The following is a 25,938-nucleotide window of genomic DNA, read 5'->3' on the forward strand; positions in this document are numbered from 1 at the left end:
AGTGTGGAAGTAATCCCATCCTTTTCAAATGCTTTTAACAAAGAGCAGGGGTGTGTGGAAGTGTGAACTCAAAAAGCTGCCATCCACCCAGCCTCCATTTCAGACACTTTCAGAAGCTGGAGGACCTTTAAGATCACCTGAGTGCTCTTAGCTCCTCAACACCTTGGCAACCCAAGTATATGGAGTGCCTAAATGGCAGCTGACACAATTCCTCTGTTGTGTGAGCTAATTAAGGCGCTAGGTCTCTAGCTACAAGGAGGTCCAGAGCGTAGAATGAGAGGAAAGGTAGCTTTCCACTCTTCAAAAGAAACAGTAGAAATCATTTGGTGGTGGTATGTGTATTTTTCATTCACTGGTACTGCATGTGTGCTTTCCATTTACAAATGGCAACTGAGGCGTGATGTGAATAAAATATTGTATTATTTCCACTTTTAAGTTGTTTTTTTACATAGCTGAAGCATAGCAGGTATTAGAGTGAAGTGACCCCTATACAAAAAGAGACAAGTTTTCAGAGCATCAGGACAATAATGCACCAAGAATTCCACGATAAGAGCATCAATGCAGAACCATATTCTTCTCACTCTTTGCTTTTCTCGTTGCAACATTGAATGTGAATTGAGAGAAATTCATGGATGGGTTATTAAAAAAAGGGCATATTGCCATTCAAATATTTCTCACACCCAGCACAAGTAGAATATCCTTGTACATTTTTACTGCCACAGAAAGGTCTTTGCCATTGGCTTACTACCCTTAACCCAGTGTTTCTTGATCCTGGTCTTGGTGATCCAAATGTAATTGTTTTCCCTAGCACTGCACAGCAGTTTCAAGTCATAAACTCATCATCAGGCTTGGATTATTTCAATCAGGAGTGTACTGCTATGGCAAAAATAAAAATGTGCACCCCTTTGGGTCCCCAAAACCCAAAGATTAAGGTCAAGCCTGAACCCAAGCCACTCACATTTTAGTTACTATTATTATTACAGGCAAAGGTTCCACATATACATCAAATATGTGGACTGGCTGGGGGTACTCAAGGAGAGGTTTGGGAAACACTGTGGTACAGTATCCCAAAACTAGTCATCCGTTTTCCCAACTTTCAGATGTTCTCCTGGCAGATGATCAGTTCTGATTCTCTGATACGGGAGTTCCTCTTCTCTCTGTTTTGCTGGAGCCTCCGGAGTACAGGGGTGCTGCCACTCTCTCCTGCCCAGGGAAGTGCTCCTGCTGCTGGACCGCCCAGCTGCGGGCCTGGGGGAAAGACATATGGTATAGAAGCAATTTTCTATATTGAAAAAAAATCTAAAATAATGTAGGTAAGTGAAAAACATCATTACGGCTGCGTTTAGAAGGCCAGCCCAATTCAGTTTTTCCCCCCACTAATTGGTCTTTTGATCGATCACGTCTTTTAACATCAGATCTTTTTCAGATTTGATCTGATTGGTCAAATGACCAAGTAGTGAAAATAAAAATCTGAATTGGAATGCTTGTCTAAACGTAGCCTGGGTAGGCTAATGATGTGTCCTCCTGGTCCCTCGTTTGTTATCATCTGCATCAATCTTTCTCTTTAACCAACTTTGGTCTAAAACCATTTCAAGCCATCCAAGACCAGGCCAGTCCATCTTTTAATGTAGTACCATCAATTGAATGCCCGTGGACAAAACAATAACCAGAACACTGCAACCCTTAAAAACCCAAACTGACTGACTGTCCCCCAATCCCTAAAGCAAAGGATGGAGATGCTACTGCACCTTGTATTTTGGTAGGGGTTATGGCAGTGGAGGGGGCGGAGCTGGGGGTGTCCTGTCCATCCCCCATGGCCCGTCTCCTTCTCTGTAGCACCATCTGTAGCTCTGCCTCCCCCACATTTCGGCTGAACCTATTCCGTGACCATGCCCTCCTGTGGCCTTGGTGCTTTATGGTGTCCTAGTAGAGGTAGTACAGTAGACAAGCAGGATAGGTGAGGAGGAGGTTAAACCAATCAGGTCAAAGAAAATAAGATTTCAAAAGTACAGTAAACCAATCAGGGTACATTATTAATCCCGTCGACCTATTAGACTCACTTCTCTTGTCGAATTGAAAATCCCTAATAAAAAATAAAAAAATAAATGTTTGTTGACATTCTTATTTAACCTTTATTTAACTAGGCAAGTCAGTTAAGAACAAATTCTTATTTACAGTGACGGCCTAAACCGGCAAAGCCCGGACGACACTGGGCCAATTGTGCGCTGCCCTATGGGACTCCCAATTCTTAACTGATCCCATCTTACCAGCATTCCTTTCAGCTCCAGCACGGCTGACTTTCTCTTCTCAATCCTCTGGTCCTGTGATTGAAAGATTCATAAATTAAAAGCATTTTAATATTAAATAAATCAATAGTCTTTTATAACAATTATTATAATAAGAAAGGTATCAAAAGTGCTCACCCTCCAGGCACGGTCATCTTCTGATCCGACCTGAAATAGGAGACAAAATGTCAGATGTCTCACCACTGCAATTGTAGATAGCATGATTGATTGACTGATTGGTTGATTGATGATTGATTGATTTATACTGTACATGCACTATCTAGCCCTACCTGTGGTCTCTGAGTGGGTCTCAGGACAATGCCTTTCTTTATCCTCTCCATCATCGCATCCACCGCTCGGGTCTTCATGTCCAAAGTAGGATCTGGCTCTGTTGGAGAAAGGGACACAACACAATGAATAGGCTACTTGAGCTGTGCTGTGCTGTGTTGAATAATAAAACTGCTGATATCAGAACCAGGGTCATAATTTACCTCCTAAACATGCCTTGAATATCAAATCAAAATCAAATCAAATTTTATTGGTCACATGTGCCGAATACAACAGGTGTAGACTTTACAGTGAATTGCTTACACAGCAGTGCAGAGTTCAAAAGTAAGACAAATATTTGCTAAATAAAAAAGGAAATGGTAACACAATAAAAACAATAACGAGGCTATATACAAGTAGTACCAGTACTGAGTTAATATGCAGGGGTATGAGGTAATTGAGGTAATACAGTATGTATATGTGGGGAGAGGTAAAAGTGACTTGGCAATCAGGATATATTATAAACAGAGTAGCAGGCAAGTATGTGAAGTGTGAAAGTTTGTCTATATGTGAGTGTGTGTGTGGCGTCAATATGCATGTGTGTGTTCTGTGTGTTTGAGCATATGTAGTGTGTGTGTGTTGGAGTGCCAGTGTAGTATGGGTGAGTGGGTGAGTAGAGCCAGTGCAAGAGTCAGTGCAAAACAATTAAGATAAAGAAATATCTGTGGCGCAGCGGTCTACTGCACTGCATCGCATTGTTGTGGTGTCACAACAGCCTTGGGTTCGATCCCAGGCTGTGTCACAACTGGCCGTGACCGGGAGTCCCATAGGGTGGGGCACAATTGGCCCACCGTCGTCTGAGTTAGGGGAGGGTTTAGCCGGGGGGGCTTTACTTCACTTGGCTCGTCGCGCTCTAGCAACTCCTTGTTGCAGGCTGACTCCGGTTGTCAGTTGAATGGTGTATCCTCTGACACATTGGTGCAGCTGGCTTCCGGGTTAAGTGAGCGGGTGTTAAGAAGCGTGGCTTGGCGAGTCATAATTCGGAGGACGCATGACTCGAGCTTCGCCTCTCCCAAGCCCGTTTTTGGAGTTGTAGCGATGAGACAAGACTGTAATCATGAAATTGGGGAGAAAAAGGGGGTAAAAATTATAAAATGAAAAAATTATGGAGGGGGTCAATGTAAATTGTGCGGGTAGCCATTTGATTAACTGTTCAGCATTCTTATGGCTTGGGGATAGAATCTGTTTTGGTGCTTTTTGGTCACAGACTTGGTACCACTTGCCATGTGGTAGCAGAGAAAACACTCTATGACATTGGTGGCTGGAGTCCTTGACCATTTTCTTTTACCATCCTCTGGTATAGAGGTCCTGGAAGGCAGAGAGTTCGGCCCTAGTGATGTACTGGGCCAACGCACTACCCTCTGTAGCGCCTTGCAGTCAGATGCCAAGCAGTTGCCATACCAAGCAGTGATGCAACCAGTCAAGATGCTCTCAATGGTGCAGCTGAATAACGTTTTGAGGATCTGAGGGCCAATGACACATATGTTCAGCCTCCCGAGGAAGAAGAGGTGTTGTTGTGCCCTCTTCAAAAATGTGTTGGTGTGTTTGGTCCATGATAGCTCCTTAGTGATGTGGACACCGAGGAACTTGATGCTCTCGACCCACTCTACAGCCCCATCGATGTGAATGGGGCGTGTTCGGCCCTCCGTTTCCTGTAGTCCACGATAAGCTCCTTTGTCTTGCCCACGTTGACGGAGAGGTTGTTGTCCTGGCACCACACTGTCAGGTCTCTGACCTCCTCCCTATAGGGTGTCTCATTGTCGTCAGTGATCAGGCCTACCACCGTTGTGTTGTCGGCAAACTTAATGATGGTGTTGGAGTCGTGCACGGCCACGCAGTCATGGGTGAACAGGGAGTTCAAGAGGGGACTGAGCACGCACCCCTGAGGGGCCCCCATGTTGAGGGTCAGCATGGCGAATGTTTTGTTGCCTACCCTCACCACATGGGGTCGGCCTGTCAGGAAGTTCAGGATCCAGTTGCAGAGGGAGGTGTTCAGTGCCAGGGTCCTTAGCTTAGTGATGAGCTTGGTGGGCACTATGGTGTTGAACGCTGTGCTGTAGTCAATGAACAGCATTCTCATGTAGGTGTTCCTTTTGTTCAGGTGGGAAAGGGCAGTGTGGTGTGCAATAGAGATTGCGTCATCTGTGGATCTGTTGGGCCGTTATGCAAATTGGAGTGGGTCCTGGGTTTCTGGGATGATGGTGTTGATGTGAGTCATGTCCAGCCTTTCAAAGCATTTCGTGGCTACAGATGTGAGTGCTACGGGGCGGTAGTCATTTAGACAGGTTACCTTGGTGTTCTTAGGCACAGGGACAATGGTGGTTTGCTTGAAACATGTAGTTATTACAGACTGGATCAGAGAGAGGTTGATATCAGTGAAGACACTAGCTGGTCAGCGCATTTTCTGTGTATGGGTCTTGGTTATACATCTGGCCCTGCGACCTTGTGAATGTTGGCTACGGAGAGCGTGATCATACAGTCGTCCGGGAACAGCTGGTGCTCTCACGCATGGTTTAGTGTTGCTTGCCTCGAAGCGAGCATAGAAGGCCTTCAGCTTGTCTGGTAGGCTTGCATTACTGGGCAGCTCTCGGCTAGGTTTCCCCTTGGAATTCGTGATAGTTTGCAAGTCCTGCCACATCCGACGAGCGTCAGAGCCCATCTAGTAGGATTAGTTATCTCAAGGCCATCAGACTGTTAAATAGCCATCACTGGCCGGCCTCCACCCAGTAACCTGCCCTGAACTTAGACACTGTCACTAGCCTACTGCCACCCGATTACTCAACCCTGCACCTTAGAGGCTGCAGTCCTATGTACATAGACATGGAATCACTGGTCACTTTAATAATGTTTACATACTGTTTTAATAATTTCATATGTATATACTGTATTCTACTGTATTCTAGTCAAGCCACTCCGACATTCCTCGTCCTAATATTTATATATTTCTTAATTACATTGTTTTACTTTGAGATTTGGGTGTATTGTTGTGAATTTGTAGATACTACTGCACTGTTGGAGCTAGGAACACAAGCATTTTGCTACACCCACAATAACATCTGCTAAATATGTGTATGTGACTAATAACATATTATTAATTTTTTTTGACTTCTTAGTCCTGTACTGACACTTTGCCTGTTTGGTGGTTCGTCAGAGGGCGTAACAGCATTTCTTATAAGCATCCGGATTAGTGTCCTGCTCCTTGAAAGTGGCAGCTCTAGCCTTTAGTTCAGTGTGGATGTTGCCTGTGATCCATGGTTTCTGGTTCGGATATGTCCGTATGTTCACAGTGGGGACAATGTCGTCGATGCACTTATTAATGAAGCCGGTGACTGATTTGGTAAACTCCTCAATATCATCGGATGAATCCCGGAACATATTCCAGTCTGTAATAGCAAAACAGTCCTGTAGCTTAGCATCCACTTCATCGGACCACTTCTATATTGAGCGCGTCACTGGTATTTCCTGTTTGAGTTTTTGCTTGTAAGCAGGAATCAGGTGAATAGAGTTATGATCCGATTTGCCAAATGTAGGGCAGGGTAAAGCTTTGTATGAGTCTCTGTGTGTGTAGTAAAGGTGGTCTAGAGTTTTTATCCCTCTAGTTGCACAGGTGACATGCTGGTAGAAATGAGGTAAGACGGATTTCAGTTTTCCTGCATTAAAATCATCTGCCAATAGGAGCGCCGCATCTTGATGAACATTTTCTTGTTTGCTTATGACCCCATACAGCTTGTTGAGTGCAGTCTTAGTGTCAGCATCGGTTTGTGGCGGTAAATAGACAGCTACGAAAAATACATATCCTGAGCACATACTGTTTATTGTTAAAGTAGTCATACGTAAGTAATGTGTAGTTGATTATTATTTTTTATTTATGATGACAGTGATAAGGATGATATAATTATTTATTACTATCATTAGTATTATGTTCTATGTTTTGCTGTTGTCTGGGTATTTGCCAATTGTTTTAGGTCTTATTGTCCTCAGTACAACAAATGTATTTCAAATGTATTTTCCATTTGTTTTGTTATGTGGCTAATTCCTAAAGAAGATGCTCCTCTCGTGGTCATTCCATAGGCGTATAGGGTTTTTGGCTGGGCACATCAGAGTTGGCAGCATTGAAACAGGTTCATGGGACAGTTCCGATTTCTTACCTGGGCAACACCAATCGGCGGTTGAAAGTGTGTTTTAGGACGCTAAAGACGCGTCACGGGTACGGGGGTTGCATGATAGTATCAGGGAAAACACCCCCTTCTGGGATGAGGGAGGCTTTCACGGGAGGGATATTGGAAGACAATTGGAGGTTTACTTAGAGTTAGTTTCAGCTGCAGTATGTTTAGCAGCGGATATATTATGGTACGGCTACATGGATAGATGTCAGACATTGATTCTGGTAGTATTGGTAAGTATGGAAAGATTCAGGGTGTCTAGCAGCTAGATCATAATGGTGCTTTTTGGTAGTAAATTTACAGGCATATATTAAGTATAATTTAACTTGTATCTCATTATGGTAAGGTGTGAAATAAGTATAATGGCTTAGCAGATTATAAAAAAAGACGACCAGTCTTTACCTGGCTTAAAAGAAAGGAATATAATATCTACTGTTTACAGGAAACTCACTCTACAATTACAGATGAGGTTGTATGGGTAAAGGACTGGGACGGAGATTTATATTTCTGTCATGGGAAAAGAAACTCAAAAGTGGTGATGATATTAATTAATAACAATTTTGAGCCGAATGTACAAACTGTCAAAACAGATCCGAAAGGAAGGTGGATCATTTTAAATATGCTATTGGACGATAAATATATTTGGCCAATTCATGTCTATGGTCTAAATACTGTGCATTCGGAAAGTATTCAGACAACTTCCCTTTTGCCTCATCAATCTGCACACAATACCCCATAATGACAAAGAAAAAAACAGAAATACCTTATTTACATAAGCATTTAGACCCTTTGCTATGAGACTCGAAACTGAGCTCAGGTGCATCCTGTTTCCATTGATCATCCGTGAGATGTTTCTACAACTTGATTGGAGTCCACTTGTGGTAAAATCAATTGATTGGACATGATTTGGAAAGGCACACACCTGTCTGTATAAGGTCCCACAGTTGACAGTGCATCTCAGAGCAAAAACCAAGCCATGAGGTCGAAGGTATTGTCCATAGAGCTCCGAGACAGGATTGTGTCGAGGCACAGATCTGAGGAAGTGTACCAAAACACTTCTGCAGCATTGAAGATCCCCAAGAACAGTGCCTCCATCATACTTAAATGGAAGAAGTTTGGAACCACCAAGACTCTTCCTAGAGCTGGCCGCTGGCCAAACTGAGCAATCGGGGGAAAAGGGCCTTTGTCCGGGAGGTGACCAAGAACCCGATGGTCACTCTGACAGAGCTCCAGAGTTCCTCTGTGGAAATGGGAGAACCTTCCGTGTGGAGGAAACCTGGCACCATCCCTAAAGTGAAGCATGGTGGTGGCAGCATCATGCTGTGGGGATGTTTTTCAGCGGCAGGGACTGGGAGACTAGTCAAAATTGAGGCAAAGATGAACAGAGCCAAGTACAGAGAGATCCTTGATGAATACCTGCTCAAGAGAGCTCAGAACCTCAGACTGGGGCCTATGTTCACCTTCCAACAGGACAACGACTCTAAGCACACAGCCTTGACAATGCAGGAGTGGATTCGGGACAAGTCTCTAAATGTCCTTGAGTGGCCCAGCCAGGGCTCGGACTTGAACCCGATCAAACATCCTTGGAGAGACCTGAAAATAGCTGTGCAGCGACGCTCCCCATCCAACCTGACAGAGCTTGAGGATCTGTAGAGAGGAATGGGAGAAACTGCCCAAATACTTTTGTAAATGTGATATTTCAGTTTTTTATTTTTAATAGATTTGGAAGAATTTCTACAAACCTGTTTTTACCTTATCATTATGGGGTAGGTAGATTGATGAGGGGAATTTAAAAAAAATCTTTTTTAGAATAAAGTTGATTGAAAATGTAGAGGTTTTTCATGATGATTATAAATGATTATACACAATTCTTGCCACAAAAATAATGTTATGGGGCTGTCACGACTTCGACCGAGGCAGGCTCTCCTTCCCGTGCGGGTGGCGTTCGGCGGTCGTCGTCACCGGCCTATTAGCTGCCACTGATCTTTTTCTCCCCCTCCCTATGTGGTTATTGGGTGCACCTGTGGTGTATTAGGGTTAATTAGTTGGGCTTATTAGTCAGCCGGCCCGCACGTTTCTTTGTGGGGGATTGTTTGCTTGTAAGTAGTGGTGTTGATTGTGTGCTACGTGTTTTCTGGACTGTGTTCCTTTTCCCCGTGCCTGGGGTTGGTTAGATAGTACACCCAGTGTGTTAATAGGGTGGACTAGATGGTCCGTGTTCATTAAAGAACATTTTGTATTTGGCACCTGCTGTTTCCTGCGTGTTGACTCCACACTCCGACACCCAGGCCTTACAGGGGCATACAACCAACTTAGCTCTGCAAATTTTGCTATGAAGAGACAGAATCATTAAATATCTGGTCACAGGTTCAGGAATGTCTGAAAAATCGAATCATTTATCTAAAAGTAACCCTACAAATAGCACTGTTGGGAGATTTGGAAAACCATTGTCAAGCAATCAACAATATAATAATATTTGTAGTAAAAACATGTATCTTTAACTTCCAATCTGTAGATGCTATGCGTTTACTAGTACTATCTATCTATCTAGATGCAATGTACAGTATATAGAAATATCCAATTACTTTATTCTTGCTATGTAATGTCATGACTGTCCTGTGAGGATCAGAATGGGTCAGATCAGACTGACGAGATTGTGACAGTAACCAGGCCTCTCTCTCTCCCACAGAGGGGAAAGGGGGAGCTGCTGGATCGTTGACCGTTCACACTCGGTCGTAAATTACAAGAGAGGGAGACTCTCCTTCTTGTTCTTTAGTATCAACCAAAGGAATGTCTTTGTTCACAGACAGTTTTGCCCGCCCAAAACTCTAACATCCAAAAAGTGATAATGGAACAATATTTCTAACATAACAATGTGGGAAATGGTCAGTGGGGAACTATGGAAAACGAATGTCATATTGTTTTTCATTTTGTAATGTTATTACATTTTCATCCAATATGTTGTGAACACAATATGAACGTGATGAAGGTATTTGTGTTAAGATAGGAATGTGATTTTAGTTTTCTAATGAGATAATCGTTTTTGATATCCTTTGCACATTAAGTAGCCACGCCCCGAGTGAGGTCAGAGAGCTTGTCAGAATGACGGAACGCCCATTTTTACTAAGAGTGCATAAAGGCTTGAAAGAGGAATCAACCTTTAGACCAGGAAACGTGAGGTGGAGAGCTGCACGTTTGGAATGGTTGACTCTTTGAACCTCAACAGGAGGTGAAGAAATTAACTCACCTTCCTTTTGGACCAGAGAGACGAAGAGTTGCAGCTCATGTCCGTCGTGGTCCGAATCCTGAATACCAACACGAGGAGGGAGAGTCGAGAAGCTCACCTCAGACAATCCCTGGTACAGCTGATTAGCTGTCTTAAGACAGATATCGAGAAAGGCTAATCTAAGTGAGACTATCCTACTACGTTCATCACCAATGGGAACCGTCGACATGGCTGGTTATCGTCCAGAGTGAACAACAGTCGAAAACGGGAAAGGGGAGGGGAGATCCCTTTTGGACAATCAGAGCCATATAGCTGGAAGGCCAACAACTTTCAGAGAAGGTTTGGTTCCGACCGAGATAAACGACGAACGAAGGCATTTCACACGTAAATACATTCATGATTTCTTATTCCAAACGGGCGGTGGTTCGTGTGCAAGATATATGATTAATGTGAAGACAGTCCTTGACTGTACAATAAGTGTCCTTTTTCTCTCTCTCCCCCCTCTCCATCTATGTTGTAACAAGCTGTCATATCTTGTCAGTCAACTAGGGACCTTTGTCTCATGTAAGTGTGTGTGTGTATTCTGTGTTATTATTTAGTTAGCTAGTAAATAAATTATTAAACCAATTTGTGTAGTACTGAATAATGCGCAAGGCTGTTTTTTTTTGCAGATCCAAGAAGGTTACGATCGTTCAGAATGAGTATTTGATAAGAGGTAATAATTAATAAGATGACTGTTTATTAACGTTATAGGTAAAGACCTCATAGAGTTTAATTTGGGAGATGGTAACTCTCTAAACAACTTCTTCCGTGGTGCCCCAAATTTTTATTAGTTAATTGTTACAAGATTAATTTAATGGGGTAACAATTAAACATAGTTAGTGAATTAAATAAATAACAGTCATCAAATTAATGAAAGTAAAGTCACGACAGTAACTACTGCAACAACAAAAAACATGTGCCATGTATGTAAAATGGGTGTAGAATGTACATGTAACAACAGAAGAAAAAGCTATAATAACAAAGTTTATTTTTGTCCTCCGAAGAGGGTGGAAATGCGTAATCATAACCTGGTAAGAACACTCACTATTCTTATCAATGTTGTTGACTGACTCCTTCCTCTTGTTGCGAAGGACGACTAAGGGACTGAAGAAAGGAAGAAGAGAAAGTGTTGCAGAAGTCGTTTGTTTAATCAAATTAACTAAATTCTTTAATCAAATGTACCTATGGGTACTACCATCACCTTGCTATGTAACAAAGGTCAACAAGTTTTCATTTTCAATGTAAGTTCAAGATGTTTGAAATAGGATACCTCTACCAGCTAATATAGTGGTTATGTATTTATAGTATATAGAATACCTACTCAACAGCAGTACTCGAGGGAGGTGGGGGTAGGGGTGGTGGAGGAGGAGGTAGTGGAGGAGGAAGTGCAGGGGTTGAGTTGTCCTTCTCTGAAACCAGGTCTTTCTCTGCGTCTTTCAGCCTATCCTCGAGCTGTTTCACTAAAAAAAAGAGAAAGTACCATCAACCACAACAGTGTGTCATATTTGAATACCGTAAAATAGCATTTGTTTGAATATTGAAAATGGGGCAAAGAGAAATTCAACTCCAAACGGTTATAGTGTTGTTTTTTGTAATTTATTCTTTGAATTGTACATCAGTGTCCTATGCTCACTGTGACCAAACTACATCTGTAAATGTACCTTCCCCCTGAAGCTGGGTGAGAGTGTTCTGAGCCTCCCTGAGCTGGGTGTCCATGGTCCTCCTCTCCTCCTCACTGCTCTCCAGTTGGCCTCTGACACATTGCAGCTCAGATAGAACACTGCTCTCTTCCAGGGCAGACTGGGTCGGTTTCACCTTTGATAGTCATGTACAGCGACATGTATTAGACTTACTGACTTTTTTGGGGGTTTTGTTGTACTTTTACCCCTTTTTCTCCGCAATTGGTAGTTACAGTTTTGTCCCATCGCTGCAACTCCCCTATGGACTCGGGAAAGGTGAAGGTATGGTGGAAATTACATGATTATGTTATAATGCTGTTATTGCATCAAATGGTTGTTTTATGCAACAGAATAAGGGGTTGTTAGAACGCTCATCTATGCGTGTTCTACTGAGGATGGGCCTCTGGAAGATTTACAATGTCTTTGGGGATACCGCATTCCAGAGCATGAGTTAATGTTTCTGTTCTATACGGTACCAGGGAGAGATGGCTCCAGTATGGAGTTGGGGGGCCAGACACTGGTCTCTACACAATGAGTTCTCATGTTTTTACAGCAGAGACTGTCTGCTGTGAATGATAAGTATCCTTCATACAAGGTACAAATCTGTCGTTCTGCCCCTGAACAGGCAGTTAACCCACTGTTCCGAGGCCGTCATTGAAAATAAGAATGTGTTCTTAACTCATTTGCCTAGTTAAATAAAGGTAAAATAAATGTTTTAATTAAAAAAAAAATCTTAACCTTGTGACCCATTCCATACATCTGTTGTGTGTCGTGTAGACTGAAGGAGGATGGACTTTGCTATAAAATGCTGTGGCTCAAACCAGCTCTTTGAGTCCTCATTGATCACCTCCAGGGGTGATTACCGACCAGCTCCATTACTGCAGTAATTAAATAATGAAGTTTGATTGTTTTGAAGAAATCTTAAAAGTGACTCCTTTTGATTACAATAATTCCACCACAAAGGTCAAGAGCCATGCGTCCTCTGAAACACGACTCTGCCAAGCCGCACTGCTTCTTGACACACTGCTCGATTAACCTGGAAGCCAGCCGCACCAATGTGTAAGAGGAAACACTGTCCAGCTGGCAACTGAAGTCAGCTTGCAGGCGCCTGGCCCACCATAAGGAGTCGCTAGAGCGCAATGGGACAAGGAAATCCCACCCCTAACCCAGACAATGCTGGGCCAATTGTGCGCCACCTCATGGGTCTCCCAGTCACAGCCGGCTAGGATCGAACCCGAGTCTGTAGTGACACCTCAAGCACTTTGATGCAGTGCCTTAGACCGCTGTGCCACTCGGGAGGCCTAGACCTATACATTTAAATGTAACCTATTCAGATGCATTACTCAGGTATTATATGCCAACAAATATACTGTAGTTTCTTTTTTTTACCCCCCTTTTCTCCCCATTTTGTGATTACAATCTTGTCTCATCGCTGCAACCTCCCAACAGGCTCAGGAGAGGCGAAGGTCAAGTCATGCATCCCCCGAAACATGGCTTAACCCGGAAGCCAGCCACATCAATGTGTCAGAGGAAACACCATTCAACTGAAGTCAGCCTGCAGGAGCAAGGAGTCACTAGAGCGCGATGAGCCAAGTAAAGCCCCCCCCGGCCAAACCCGGATGACGCTGGGCCAATTGTGCGCCGCCTTATGGGACTCGCGGTCACGGCCGGTTGTGATCAAACCCCAGGCTGTAGTGACACTGCAATGCAGTGCCTTAGACCACTGCGCCACGCAGGAGGCCTAATATACTGTAGTTTCAAAGAGACTCAAACATTGTCTCTCTCTCACTCACTCACTCACTCACACACACACACACACACACACACACACACACACACACACACACACACACACACACACACACACACACACACACACTCTCACTCTCACTCTCACTCTCACTCTCACTCTCACTCACTCTCTCTCACTCTCTCACACACACTCTCACTCTCTCACACACACTCTCACTCTCACTCTCACACTCTCACTCTCACTCTCACACACACACACACACACACACACACACACACACACACACACACACACACACACACACACACACACACACACACACACACACACACACACACACACACTCTCACTCACACACACACACACACACAACCCCCATCTACCTGGTTTCGGTAGTAGCGCTGTATGTCCTGTAGGGTACTGCTGATGTGGGCCACCTGTTCCAGAGCATGTTGGAGCTGGAGACTGGTCTCTGGACTCTGCTGCAGCACCATGCTCTGTCTCTGGGTCTCCTTCTGCTTCACCAACACCTGCCAGTCAGTCAATCAATCCATCAATCAATCAGTCAGTCAATTAATCAATCAATCAATCAATTGTCAATCATTCATTTGCTTTTTCATATTTTGTTTTGGACTGTACAAGAGTTATGACCAGCATACGGTCATCAGAGGTATGACTAGTGGAAAGGGGCGGTATGAAGTCAAATTAAATGAATATGGAATCCCATACAGAATGATGCCAAATTCTCTTCCAGCAGCATAGATAAAGCTGTAATATGAAGCTGTAAATGGTCAAATGATAGTGAAACTAGGTTTAACAAAATAGTCAGAGACAGTGAGTTTAGGAATTGAAAGTCAGTGAGTCACTTTCACTTTTGGCTCCCATGAGGTCGAACACAGTGAAGGTGTAGCGACAGCAGTCATCTGTGTGTTTGACGACACATCATCATTACAGTTAACATATTTACTCCCAATTACCCTGGTGTAAGCACTCTAAAGTCCCTATAGCACAAGGCTACTTTCACACAGATAGGGACCAAGTAGGGAGTGCTGTTTGACAAGGAAAAGGGCTGCTGGTTTCCACACACAGACACACACACACAAGCTTAGCTAAGTTATTTCCTATTTGAGGCCCACATCATTATTATGCAGCACGACACATGCGGAGAGAGAAGACCTATGAATGGGGAGTGTGTTTTCAAAACATGTGAAAGTAGACAAATAGAGGCTTCATACACACACACACGCACACACACACCATCAAACAAATAATGCTTCGCATTGCATTAAGAGTAAAGGGGGCTGAGTTGTGTGGTTGTCTCAGAACAGTAGGGGTCCTTTTCACAGGTAAGGATCCCTGCGAGGCGTCCCATTATGTGCCTGTCTGGTAAATAGCAAACAGCGTGCACAAAGGCGACAATTGCCAGCTTTCAATGTAAAGTGTCAAGCTAAAGACTGGGATGTGTTTAAAGCTATAGTCCCCGTTCTCAAACTGCCGCCGTGATGGGTGCTCATTATAAAGCGGGGGGGGGGGGGGGCTCTAAGAGGGGAGACTACTTTTGTTGTCCTCCTAGACGCCCGTAAAAAAAGAAGGAAAAGATAGCCGCCTTTGTTTACAACAGGGCCAGCTGGGGGAAACGTGAGCTGTGTGTGTGTGTGTGAGTGTGTGAGTGTGTGAGTGTGTGTGTGTGTGTGTGTGTGTGTGTGTGTGTGTGTGTGTGTGTGTGTGTGTGTGTGTGTGTGTGTGTGTGTGTGTGTGTGTGTGTGTGTGTGTGTGTGCCTGTGTCCCTCCCTTCTCACACCTCTTTGTATTTGTTTGGCTAATTTGTCCTCTTTTATGAATACAGATTGAATGGGTGTATCTACCCCATCCCCCTCCCCGCGCGCCCCACAATATGCCCCCGGTCTGAATGAGGAAGTGAGTGTCTGAATGAGGAAGTGAGGAAGTAGCCCTGCCCTCCCTCGGTCCAATGCTCCTCCATTCACTAGGACTGCCCCTGGGCCCTGGTTGAGGCCACTGCTGCTCCTTGTCTTCCTATGGCATGCCACCTATAGGAGTGTGAGATGGGTGCACACTCGCACGCACACACACACACACTGAGAAAACAGAAACACATACGCGTGTACACAAAACGCACAGAAATACACAAACAGAAACACAGGGTTGTGTACCTGGTGAGCGAAGACCTCTGCGTGCTGTCTGAGGCCCTGTTCCAGCTCCAGTTTCTGACTGATCTCTGTGAACTCCTCTGTCACTAGCTGGGATACTATGGACCCACATACAATAAAACATTGAACGTGACTTTGGCATGAGGTGAATAGAGCGTATACCATGAGGAACACTGATATGTGTCTGAGTGGGGTCTCACCTCTCTTCATCTTATTCATGTTCTTGTTCTGCTTGGACAGTTTCTTCAGTATAGCCTCTTTCTCCCCAATGTCTAGGGCTAACTGAGTGGAACATGTAGAAGAGTAGGAAACAATAAATACTTATAAAGTTTGACTTAGTACACACACACACACACACACACACACACACACACACACACATTGCTAGCTACCTGTTCTTCGAGCTGGCTCTGCTCTCTCTTCAGTGAATTGACCTGCTCACACAACTGCATCTTCTCCCCCAGCAGCTGTTCCACTGAGGCCTGCAGCTCTGACCATGATGGAGTGAGAGAGAGAGAGAGAGAGAGGGTGGGAGGGTGGGTGGGTGGGTGGGTGGGTGGGGGAGAGAGAGCGAGAAAGGGGGAGAGAGAGGGAGGGGGGAGAGAGAGAAAGTAAAATGTGAGAGAGGAAGATGAGCAGGTATCTTATATCTCTTTACATTTTCTTGGTCGGTCGGGTAAAAGTACAAAAACAATCCTCTCAAATCTCAATTCCATTGCCTTGTGATACTGCTATCTCTCACTCATGTTCATACATTATACAGTATGTGTTCAGGATGGTAGTTGTTGTGTATGGTGGATCTCAGACTGTCTCTATACCTCTGATCTGTGCCTGTTCTTGCAGCACAGCCTCCTCACCGCTGTCCCCCTCAGGGTTGGGGTCGACCCCCTGGTCAGACTCCAGGTCAAAGGTCACGGTGGCCATGTTTTCAGGAAGCTTAGGGAGGAGTGGCAGCAGAGCCTGGCTTCTCCTCTTCAGAACCTTGTTCTCTTTGGTCACCTTTGTGTTCAAGGAGAAAGATATCTGATAAGAGCAGTGTTCTTTATTCCACAGGGCGTGCGGGCTTTTGTTCCCGCCTAGTAGTGATTAAACTTATGAACTAATCATCGAGCCGTTAATCATTAGCTGACTTGTCTGTGTTAGTACTGGGCTGGCACAAAACTTGCACACCCAAGTGGGACACTGACTGGTTTAGTGGATGACATCACTGAAACATTCTTTGGAGTTCCAACGCTGTCGCATGATGAACTACAGTAACCATAATACAACCCACCTTGACAGCGAGGGCCTCTGCACTCTCCCTGCAGGAGCGTTCAATCTGGAACTGCATCTCTAGAACATCCATCTCCTTCAACAGCTGAGAGGATACTGAGGAGAGAGAGGGAGAGAGACAACGGGAGTGTGTGGGGAGCGAGAGAGAGAGAGAGAGAGAGAGAGACACGGGAGTGTGTGGGGAGAGAGAGAGAGAGAGAGAGAGAGAGAGAGACAACGGGAGTGTGTGGGGAGAGAGAGAGAGAGAGAGAGAGAGAGAGAGAGAGAGACAACGGGAGTGTGTGGAGAGAGAGAGAGAGGTTTAGAAACCACAAGATGAATTGTGTGTGTGATAGCAGAGAGAGAGAGAGAGAGAGAGAGAGAGAGAGAGAGAGAGAGAGAGCTGACATGACGCTGCTGGATGAATAGACTCCTACAATGCGTGCGCATTTATTCTCATTACGGAAGCTTCATTGGAAAGCTGAGCTCCCACCATGTAATCAAGGATGTTGATTGGTGCAGCTCACCTTCCTCCATCTCAGACAGCTTCTGACTGGCCTCATCCCTCTGCTTTTCCAGAATCTCACACTACAGGACAGATCAAACAAACAGAAACACAAACAGAGAAATCAGTCACATCTTACTTACTTTTTATTGCATATGAAAGTAAATAAACAACGTACTTGGAGTTATTAGTATAAGATCATGGGGGGGGGTTCAATCGAGGAACACTAGGGCATCACAGATGCTATTGAAGATACCTGAATATCTCCTTCATCTTCAGAGGAGCAACTGCTTTCTCCACCGGAAGCTGAGAAAATTGAGAAAAAGTCATTCCAGAAGCAAAATGTACAGTTATCACAGCTCTGAATCATGAATAAGTGGTTAATAAATGAGGAAGAAAGACATTAGAATCCAAATGAGTCAGGTTTTCACTACAGATGTAGGATCATAATTTGAGCCAGTTTGCTACAGCAGTAAAATAATTCTGCAGCATCAGGAAATGTGAATTATTATGTGGATTAAAATGAATGGACATTTTAGTATGGCTTGATACAGTTTTCATATGGGAAAATCAAGTCTGAAATTTCAAAGTGGAAATTACAAACGTCAGAAGCCTTTTAAAACCTCAAATACATTACAAGTTTAACATTTCCTGCATTGCAGGAGAGTTCTCCTGCAAAGGGTGATCAAATTAAGATTTTACTTCTGTAGTACTTCACAGACCCTAAAAGAGGAAGCTCCACCTTCTGTGAGAATACAGGAAGAGATTCCGGAAGTCTCACTTTGAACAGGGATCTGAACCATGCCTTTCGCATAACCACCCAGGATTATAAATAATGGAAGCATTATTAACATGCTACTTTTATGCAAAACATTGAAATGGAACATAGGCTATACAGTAGTTTATGGGACTGGCCTGCGCATTAGCCATATACAGTACCTGCAATAATGGATAGGCTTTGTCGTCATCAAGCAAAAAGGTTAGGGATATCAGAAATATTTACATAATTCACATGAAATATCAGATAGTCACTTAAGTATTTGTCTAAATAAGTCCATGGCAACTTTCTCACTACCACATTCATTTACCCTCCAAGTGCAGACCTAATTTCAAACAACAAAAGCAAAAGTAAGGTATGGAATTTGGACCAGTTGATATACCAATTTAATAATACCCCTGAATCGTTGACAGTCTCACCTGCGGCAGTGCTGTTTTCCCCTTGGAACGACATGATTACCCAGCTAGCCTCCGGTTCTTTCGCCTCTGGTTCTATAGCCTGTGGTTCTATAGTCTTTGGTTCTATACCCTCTGGTTCTATAGCATATGGTTCTATAGCATATGGTTCTATAGCTTCTGGTTCTATAGCCTCTGGTTCTATAGCCTCTGATTATATAGCCTCTGGTTCTATAGCCTCTGGTTCTATAGCTTATGGCTCTATAGCCTCTGGTTCTATAGCCTCTGGTTCTCTGACTCCCTGACAACAGTCTCCTTGTTCTGTTCTGACTCAGGATCTTACTCCGCCTTTGACCAGCACACACATTCCCACAAACACACACACCCCAGTGTGTAGGAAAGGGAACCGAAAGTCTTGACTTGAAGTGATACAAGATGGGGAGTTGTTTACACATACTCATACCAGTAGTGAAAAAACTATAATTGTGCATATTTTAGTAATTTACCACAGGGTTTCCCAAACTCCGTCCTGGCCCCTCCCTCCCGAATGTACGTTTTTGGTTTTTGCCCTAGCGCTACACAGCTGATTCAAATAACCAACTCATCATCAAGCTTTGATTATTTGAAGCAGCTTTGTAGTATTAGGGCAAATACCAGACCTAGACCAAGAAACCCTTATATCGCAGACGCTCTTATCCAAAGCAACTTAAAGTGGTGAGTACATACATTTTCCCCCCCATTTCTGGTTGCCCAATGAGGGTTGAACCCACGACCTTGGTGTTGCGAGGACCGTGCTCTACCAACTGAGCCACACAGGTCCAAACTTTAAGGTTAGGACCACTACATTGGATTCTTCCATCCTAACATTGTCATCAATGACATCTCTGCATGTCCTTAAAAGATCACCTTCTTCCACTAAACACCTGAAGTATCCCCAGCCTCAGTAAGAAATTGTGCACTCCAGTTGACATCTCTAACGGGGACACTGTCTTTGTAAATCTACAGTCAAATTAAAGTGTGTCTGTCAGGAGAAACCATTCCTGGTATCTTCATATTACAGTAGAGGAACATATTGTGTGCGAACCAAATGTCACCGTATTCCCTATGTAGTGCACTACTTTTGAACATGACCCATTGGGCTTTGGTCAAAAGTAGTCCACTAGATAGGGAATAGGGTGCTATTTGGGACACAAACCTTGACCTCTGTTTGCAGTCTTAACAGAGATCTGCCATTAAAAACTTTTTAAAATCATCCTGGAAATGACATGACATAGATTGGGAAGAGGAACCCTCAATTATTCACACAAACACACACACACACACACACACAAACACACACAACCAATTACTCAGACTATTCTCCCCCATGTTATTTATTCATAATCCCTAGAGTGGATATTATTGTTTTTAGCAGCATACAGCTTCACAGGGACCAGGCCTATATCTGGTAAGGGTAGAGACCTCAGTTCTAGCCCTGATGTTCGGATTAATAATAAAACAACATGTAATAAATACCAGCATCGTGAAGGGAAAGACTGAATTCAGCTACAATCAACCCAAAAAGAACAGTACTGACGACTCTGTCATACTTTTCAGCGGTAGAATGATTTTCCAGTACTGATAGACTGACCCATGGCGCTACTTTAAAACTGGTTGGATGGTCTCATTCGTCATCCTGAGAGATGGGTATGGTGGGACACTGCAGCACTTAGCCTATGTTCTCTCCGATAGAGTTTTTATTGTGAGGTTTTTTGTGAGAATGGATTGCAGCGGTTTGGGTAGCGTAGCTACATTGAAACAAAACGTAATTGTGAACGTCACTACTTTACAAACAGACCCACAATAACCATGGCACAACTATAACACAAAACTAGAGGGAGTGGGACACACCAATAGGCTACCTTTGAAAAAAACAATTTGACTATCTATGAAACAACTCATGCTTTTAATTTATCAAACATGCGTTTACCTCATGTCTTACACTATAAACCATTGTAAATGGGCCAAAATGTTTTAACACATATGTTTCTAGATCCATAACAAACATTTATGGTTTTGATAAATGTGATTTTGATCACGATGGCATTATGACTGACTCCACCCTTCCTGGCCACCGCGGATAAGTGGCCCCCCAGGCTTCTAGATCTGTCTGTCACCGTGGATACGTGGCACTTTGTTACGTCAATTACAGAAGGGTGATAAAGGTGAAAATGTCACATAATATCATCGCTGTCTGTTGGCATTAGCAGTGGAAATTATCCCAGTGAAAGACTTGCGGAGCACTACTGTGCGCATAAACAAATAAGTGGAACAAATAGGCGGAGAGAGCTAGTGAGGTGTAGGCCTAACCTTAGTTGACCTGCCTGTAGGCTAGTTATTAAAAACTGTTATATGATGTTTTTCCTGAATCACTAATGAGTTGGTAACATTTAACACAAATAAAGGCTAGCCCAGTTGAATATAGTCACAAAGTCACTATTAGCCTACCGCCCATTCACCTTACCTGTTGTGCGCCAAAATTGTCAATGGAAAAAATCTGGCCCATCCACCGTTCTTTTTCGCTCCTATTTGTACGTTTCGTAATCGTTGTAAAGACTGATTCCATGCATTAGAGCATTATCTATCTTTTATCAAAGCAAACCATTGTGACACATTCGATTCATTATTTTAAAGCCTTAACCAACATGGAATTATTTTAATAAAATGTTATCGCTTTGGATGGATCACAAGGTATACACATCGGGGGAAAGTATGGAGAAAATATTTTGATCAAATATGTTCAGAATTATTTCAGAACTATTCATGGTTCTACACCTTTGTAGTTGATGAAAGGCATGCCATTATAACAATTGTTAGAGGTTGTCCATGGCCAATTTCTAGAAGTTCCATAAAATGGTTTAGTTTTACAATTAGGCTATTCGACCAACTCATCTGACACTTTTGCATACGAAATAAGACTCTATTTACATTGATTCCTGCAAAATAAATATACATGTTGTTGCTGCTTTCAGATGTTTTTTGTTACTTGTATAATTATTTATTTATACATATTTGTTTATTGAAACATGAAGAATATATATATAGGAAAATACTTTTTTACATCAAAATGTTCAAATAAACGAATTATAAGATTAATAACTATACAAACATTTATTCAGACAGCCTGGTGAAGATATTGGCCTCCACCAATTATTGCAATAGTTATTGCACAAGACAAAATATGAATTAATTCTAATTCTGAACTTCATTGATTTCTCATCTTTATGTTGATTATGTAACACGAATAAATGTTGTGCAATGAAACGAATAGAGGTTAAAAATACGAGAAATTAGCATTATCATTCGATTTCTTTTCTCAGAATTTGCGCAAAACGTATTGTCAGAAGTGGGATTTGAACCCACGCCTCCAGGGGAGACTGCGACCTGAACGCAGCGCCTTAGACCGCTCGGCCATCCTGACACACAGATCTTTGAAACTTTTGCTAATATAATACCTTTTGATCAGCACGTGTTTTAACACGTTTAACGTTTAACACGTACATCCTTTTGAGAGTCTGAACATTGGCATTATATTGCAAAACATACATTAGCGACTGTCTCTGCTAGAAATGTTTACGTTGGGAATCAACACTGGGGTCTATCTGGCGATTTCAGAACCGACTTCAATGGAATGAGATATGTTACTACTGGACTAGAATAAAAACGTGCTACGATGGATAAATATTTAGTTAATAATATACAAGATAATATTGTTATTATAATAAGTCATTGATGTAGCCTATGGCTCAGGGATGATGCGTAGGACACTGAAAATGAACCCATTTTCATGTTCTATTTTTATTATAGGCCAACATTTTCTATTTTTAATAACAGGCCTACCATGTCTTGTTTTTGACCTCACTCATTGGATGCCATATGGACTTTTATTATTTTATTTCACCTTTATTTAACCAGGTAGGCTAGTTGAGAACAAGTTCTCATTTGCAGCTGCGACCTGGCCAAGATAAAGCATAGCAATTCGACGCATACAACAACACAGAGTTACACATGGAATAAACAAAACATACAGTCAATAATACAGCAGGAAGATAAGTCTATATACAATGTGAGCAAATGAGGTGAGATAAGGGAGGTAAAGGCAAAAAAGGCCATGGTGGCGAGGTAAATACAATGTAGCAAGTAAAACACTGGAATGGTAGATTTGCAGTGGAAGAATGTGCAAAGTAGAAGTAGAAATAATGGGGTGCAAAGAAGCAAAATAAATAAATACAGTAGGGGAAGAGGTAGTTGTTTGGGCTAAATTATAGATGGGCTATGTACAGGTGCAGTAATCTGTGAGCTGCTCTGACAGCTGGTGCTTAAAGCTAGTGAGGGAGATAAGTGTTTCCAGCTTCAGAGATTTTTATAGTTCGTTCCAGTCATTGGCAGCAGAGAACTGGAAGGAAAGACGACCAAAGGAGGAATTGGCTTTGGGGGTGACCAGTGAGATATACCTGCTGGAGCACGTGCTACGAGTGGGTGCTGCTATGGTGACCATTGAGCTGAGATAAGGCGGGGCTTTACTTAGCAGAGACTTGTAGATAACCTGTAGCCAGTGGGTTTGGCGACGAGTATGAAGCGAGGGCCAACCAACGAGAGCGTACAGGTCGCAATGGTGGGTAGTATATGGGGCTTTGGTGACAAAACGGATGGCACTGTGATAGACTGCATCCAGTTTGTTGAGTAGAGTGTTGGAGGCTATTTTATAGATGATATCACTGAAGTCGAGGATCAGTAGGATGGTCAGTTTTACGAGGGTATGTTTGGCAGCATGAGTGAAGGATGCTTTGTTGCGATATAGGAAGCCGATTCTAGATTTAATTTTGGATTGGAGATGCTTAATGTGAGTCTGGAAGGAGAGTTTACAGTCTAACCAGAGACCTAGGTATTTGTAGTTGTCCACGTATTCTAAGTCAGAGCCGTCCAGAGTAGTGATGCTGGACGGGCGATAGGGGTGCGGGCAGTGATCGGTTGAATAGCATGCATTTAGTTTTACTTGCGTTTAAGAGCAGTTGGAGGCCACGGAAGGAGAGTTGTATGGCATTGAAGCTCGTCTGGAGGTTAGTTAACACAGTGTCCAAAGAGGGGCCAGAAGTATACAGAATGGTGTCGTCTGCGTAGAGGTGTATCAGAGAATCACCAGCAGCAAGAGCCACATCATTGATGTATACAGAGAAGAGAGTCAGCCCGAGGATTGAACCCTGTAGCACCCCCATAGAGACTGCCAGAGGTCCGGACAACAGGCCCGGACCTCTGGCAGTTGCATTGTTGGAGAAATTAACTTATGAACTGTTTGTTTATTATCACCATCATGTCTTGTCTGGGCCAGCTAGCCTTAAAGGGATAGTTCAGCGATTTTACATGTTTCGATATTTGTTTCCTTACCATGACAAAATATCTAAATGTGTCAAATCGCTGAACTATCACTTCAACATCCATCCTCACTTGATGTATTCAGACTGCTCACAACAAAACAACTTATTTTTTATCCTCAAATCTCTCCATTACTCAATCATCTGGGATCCTAACCAATCCCGCCCTTTCCCGGCCCTGCCCATAGATTTACCCCTAATATCAACGTGTTGTTATACATGTCTATTTACAAGCACAGATGTAATACATCTTATGCCCAAGAGTGAGAGAGACAGAGAGAGAGAGTAAGAGAGATATAGATGGAGGGATGAACAGGGGGTGGGAGATGGCAGAAGGCAAGAGGGAGAGAGAGGGATATAGATGAAGAGAAAGAAAGAGAGAAAGAGAGAGAGATGGGGAGAGAGGGATATAGAGGAAGAGCGAGAGAGAGAGAGAGAGAGAGAGAGAGAGAGAGAGAGAGAGAGAGAGAGAGAGAGAGAGAGAGAGAGAGAGAGAGAGAGAGAGAGAGAGAGAGAGAAAGAAAGAGAGAAAAAGAGAGAAAAAGAGAGATATAGATGGAGGGAGAAACAGGGGGTGGGAGAGGGCAGAAGGCAAGAGGGAGAGAGAGGGATATAGAGAAAGAGAGGGAGAGAGGGAAATAGAGGAAGAGTGAGAGAGAGAGAGAGGGGGGGGGGGGGGGGCGGGACGGTGCAGCCACAGAGGCAGCAGAATCTGTGTGTTGATAGTCTGTGGTGATAATACAGAACTCACTGGGTGTAGGGGATGACGATGTGATGCCTTGCGCCAATTGAGGACACACACACTCCACCCAGCATCTGGCATCTGTGTGTGTGATTACAAGTTGTTGTTTATTGCTTTGTATGGAGGCAGCAGGCTATGGATGGACCAGGGCACAAGGCGAGCATCTGGTGGTGCCAACTGCAGCTGCCTGGCTTATCATAGTCATGATACTAGGACTAATGCCCCAGATAGCTACGGGTTCGTTTGGGAAGAGTACGTCAATGTACAGTATACAGTGCATTCGGAAAGTGTTCAGACCCCTTCCCCTTTTCCACATTTTGTTACGTTACAGCCTTATTCTAAAATGTATTAAATATTTTTTTCATCAGTCTACACACAATACCCCATAATGACAAAGTGAAAGCAGTATATTTGAAATTTTTGCAAAAGATAACAACAGAAATACCTTATTTACATAAATATTCAGACCCTTTGCTATGAGACTCAAAATTGAGCTCAGGTGCAACCTGCTTCTATTGATCATCCTTGAGATGTTTCTATAACTTGATTGGAGTCCACCTGTGGTAAATTCAATTGATTGGACATGATTTGGAAAGGCACACACCTATCTATTTATTAAGGTCCCACAGTTGACAGTGCATGTCAGAGCAAAAACCGCCCGGCCAAACTGAGCAATCAGGGGAGAAGAACCGTGGTCAGGGAAGTGACCAAGAACCCGATGGTCACTCTGACAGAGCTCCAGAGTTCCTCTGTGGAGATGAGAGAACATTCTAAAAGGACAACCATCTCTGCCGCACTTCACCAATCAGGCCTTTATGGTAGAGTGGCCAAGACGGAAGCCACTCCTCAGTAAAAGGCACATGACAGCCCGCTTGGAGTTTGCCAAAAGGCACCTAAAGGACTCTCAGACCATGAGAAACAAGATTCTCTGGTCTGATGAAAACAAGATTGAACTCTTTGGCTTGAATGCCAAGCGTCATGTCTGGAGGAAACCTGGCACCATCCCTACGGTGAAGCGTGGTGGTGGCAGCATCATGCTGTGGGGATGTTTTTCAGTGGCAGGGACTGTGAGACTAGTCAGGATCGAGGGAAAGATGAACGAAGCAAAGCACAGAGAGATCCTTGATGAAAACCTGCTCCAGAGCGCTCAGGACCTCCGACTAGAGCGAAGGTTCACCTTCCAACAGGACAACGACCCTAAGCACACATCCAA

At 43.4% G+C, this 25,938-nt stretch overlaps 1 protein-coding gene and 1 non-coding gene across 4 annotated transcripts in view; both read right to left on the minus strand.

The window, feature by feature from the left end:
• Positions 1-401: 401 nt before the first annotated feature.
• The window catches only part of shtn2 (shootin 2), a 37,506-nt gene continuing 11,969 nt past the window's right edge, over positions 402-25,938 (minus strand). For 2 of the 3 annotated variants that reach the window (XM_071333527.1, XM_071333526.1), the window contains exons 2-17: positions 17,656-17,705; positions 17,422-17,482; positions 16,917-17,011; positions 16,462-16,642; positions 16,036-16,133; positions 15,844-15,925; positions 15,647-15,741; positions 13,859-14,005; positions 11,705-11,858; positions 11,365-11,503; positions 11,089-11,147; positions 2,576-2,673; positions 2,424-2,453; positions 2,268-2,321; positions 1,749-1,923; positions 402-1,248 (exon numbers count right to left, since the gene is read on the minus strand). In XM_071333527.1, coding sequence (XP_071189628.1) covers positions 1,097-1,248; positions 1,749-1,923; positions 2,268-2,321; positions 2,424-2,453; positions 2,576-2,673; positions 11,089-11,147; positions 11,365-11,503; positions 11,705-11,858; positions 13,859-14,005; positions 15,647-15,741; positions 15,844-15,925; positions 16,036-16,133; positions 16,462-16,642; positions 16,917-17,011; positions 17,422-17,431 — 1,569 coding nt within the window. In that variant the 5' untranslated portion in view covers positions 17,432-17,482; positions 17,656-17,705 and the 3' untranslated portion in view covers positions 402-1,096. Of the gene's footprint in view, positions 1,249-1,748; positions 1,924-2,267; positions 2,322-2,423; positions 2,454-2,575; positions 2,674-11,088; positions 11,148-11,364; positions 11,504-11,704; positions 11,859-13,858; positions 14,006-15,646; positions 15,742-15,843; positions 15,926-16,035; positions 16,134-16,461; positions 16,643-16,916; positions 17,012-17,421; positions 17,483-17,655; positions 17,706-18,596; positions 18,912-25,938 lie in introns of those variants that run through there. The other variant, XM_071333525.1, reaches the window with a different exon arrangement.
• trnal-cag (transfer RNA leucine (anticodon CAG)) lies at positions 21,950-22,032 on the minus strand. The gene has a single exon. It is a non-coding gene; the product is annotated as a tRNA-Leu (tRNA).

The sequence above is a fragment of the Salvelinus alpinus genome, chromosome 11 (assembly GCF_045679555.1).
Source record: "Salvelinus alpinus chromosome 11, SLU_Salpinus.1, whole genome shotgun sequence".
Lineage (NCBI taxonomy): Eukaryota > Metazoa > Chordata > Actinopteri > Salmoniformes > Salmonidae > Salvelinus > Salvelinus alpinus.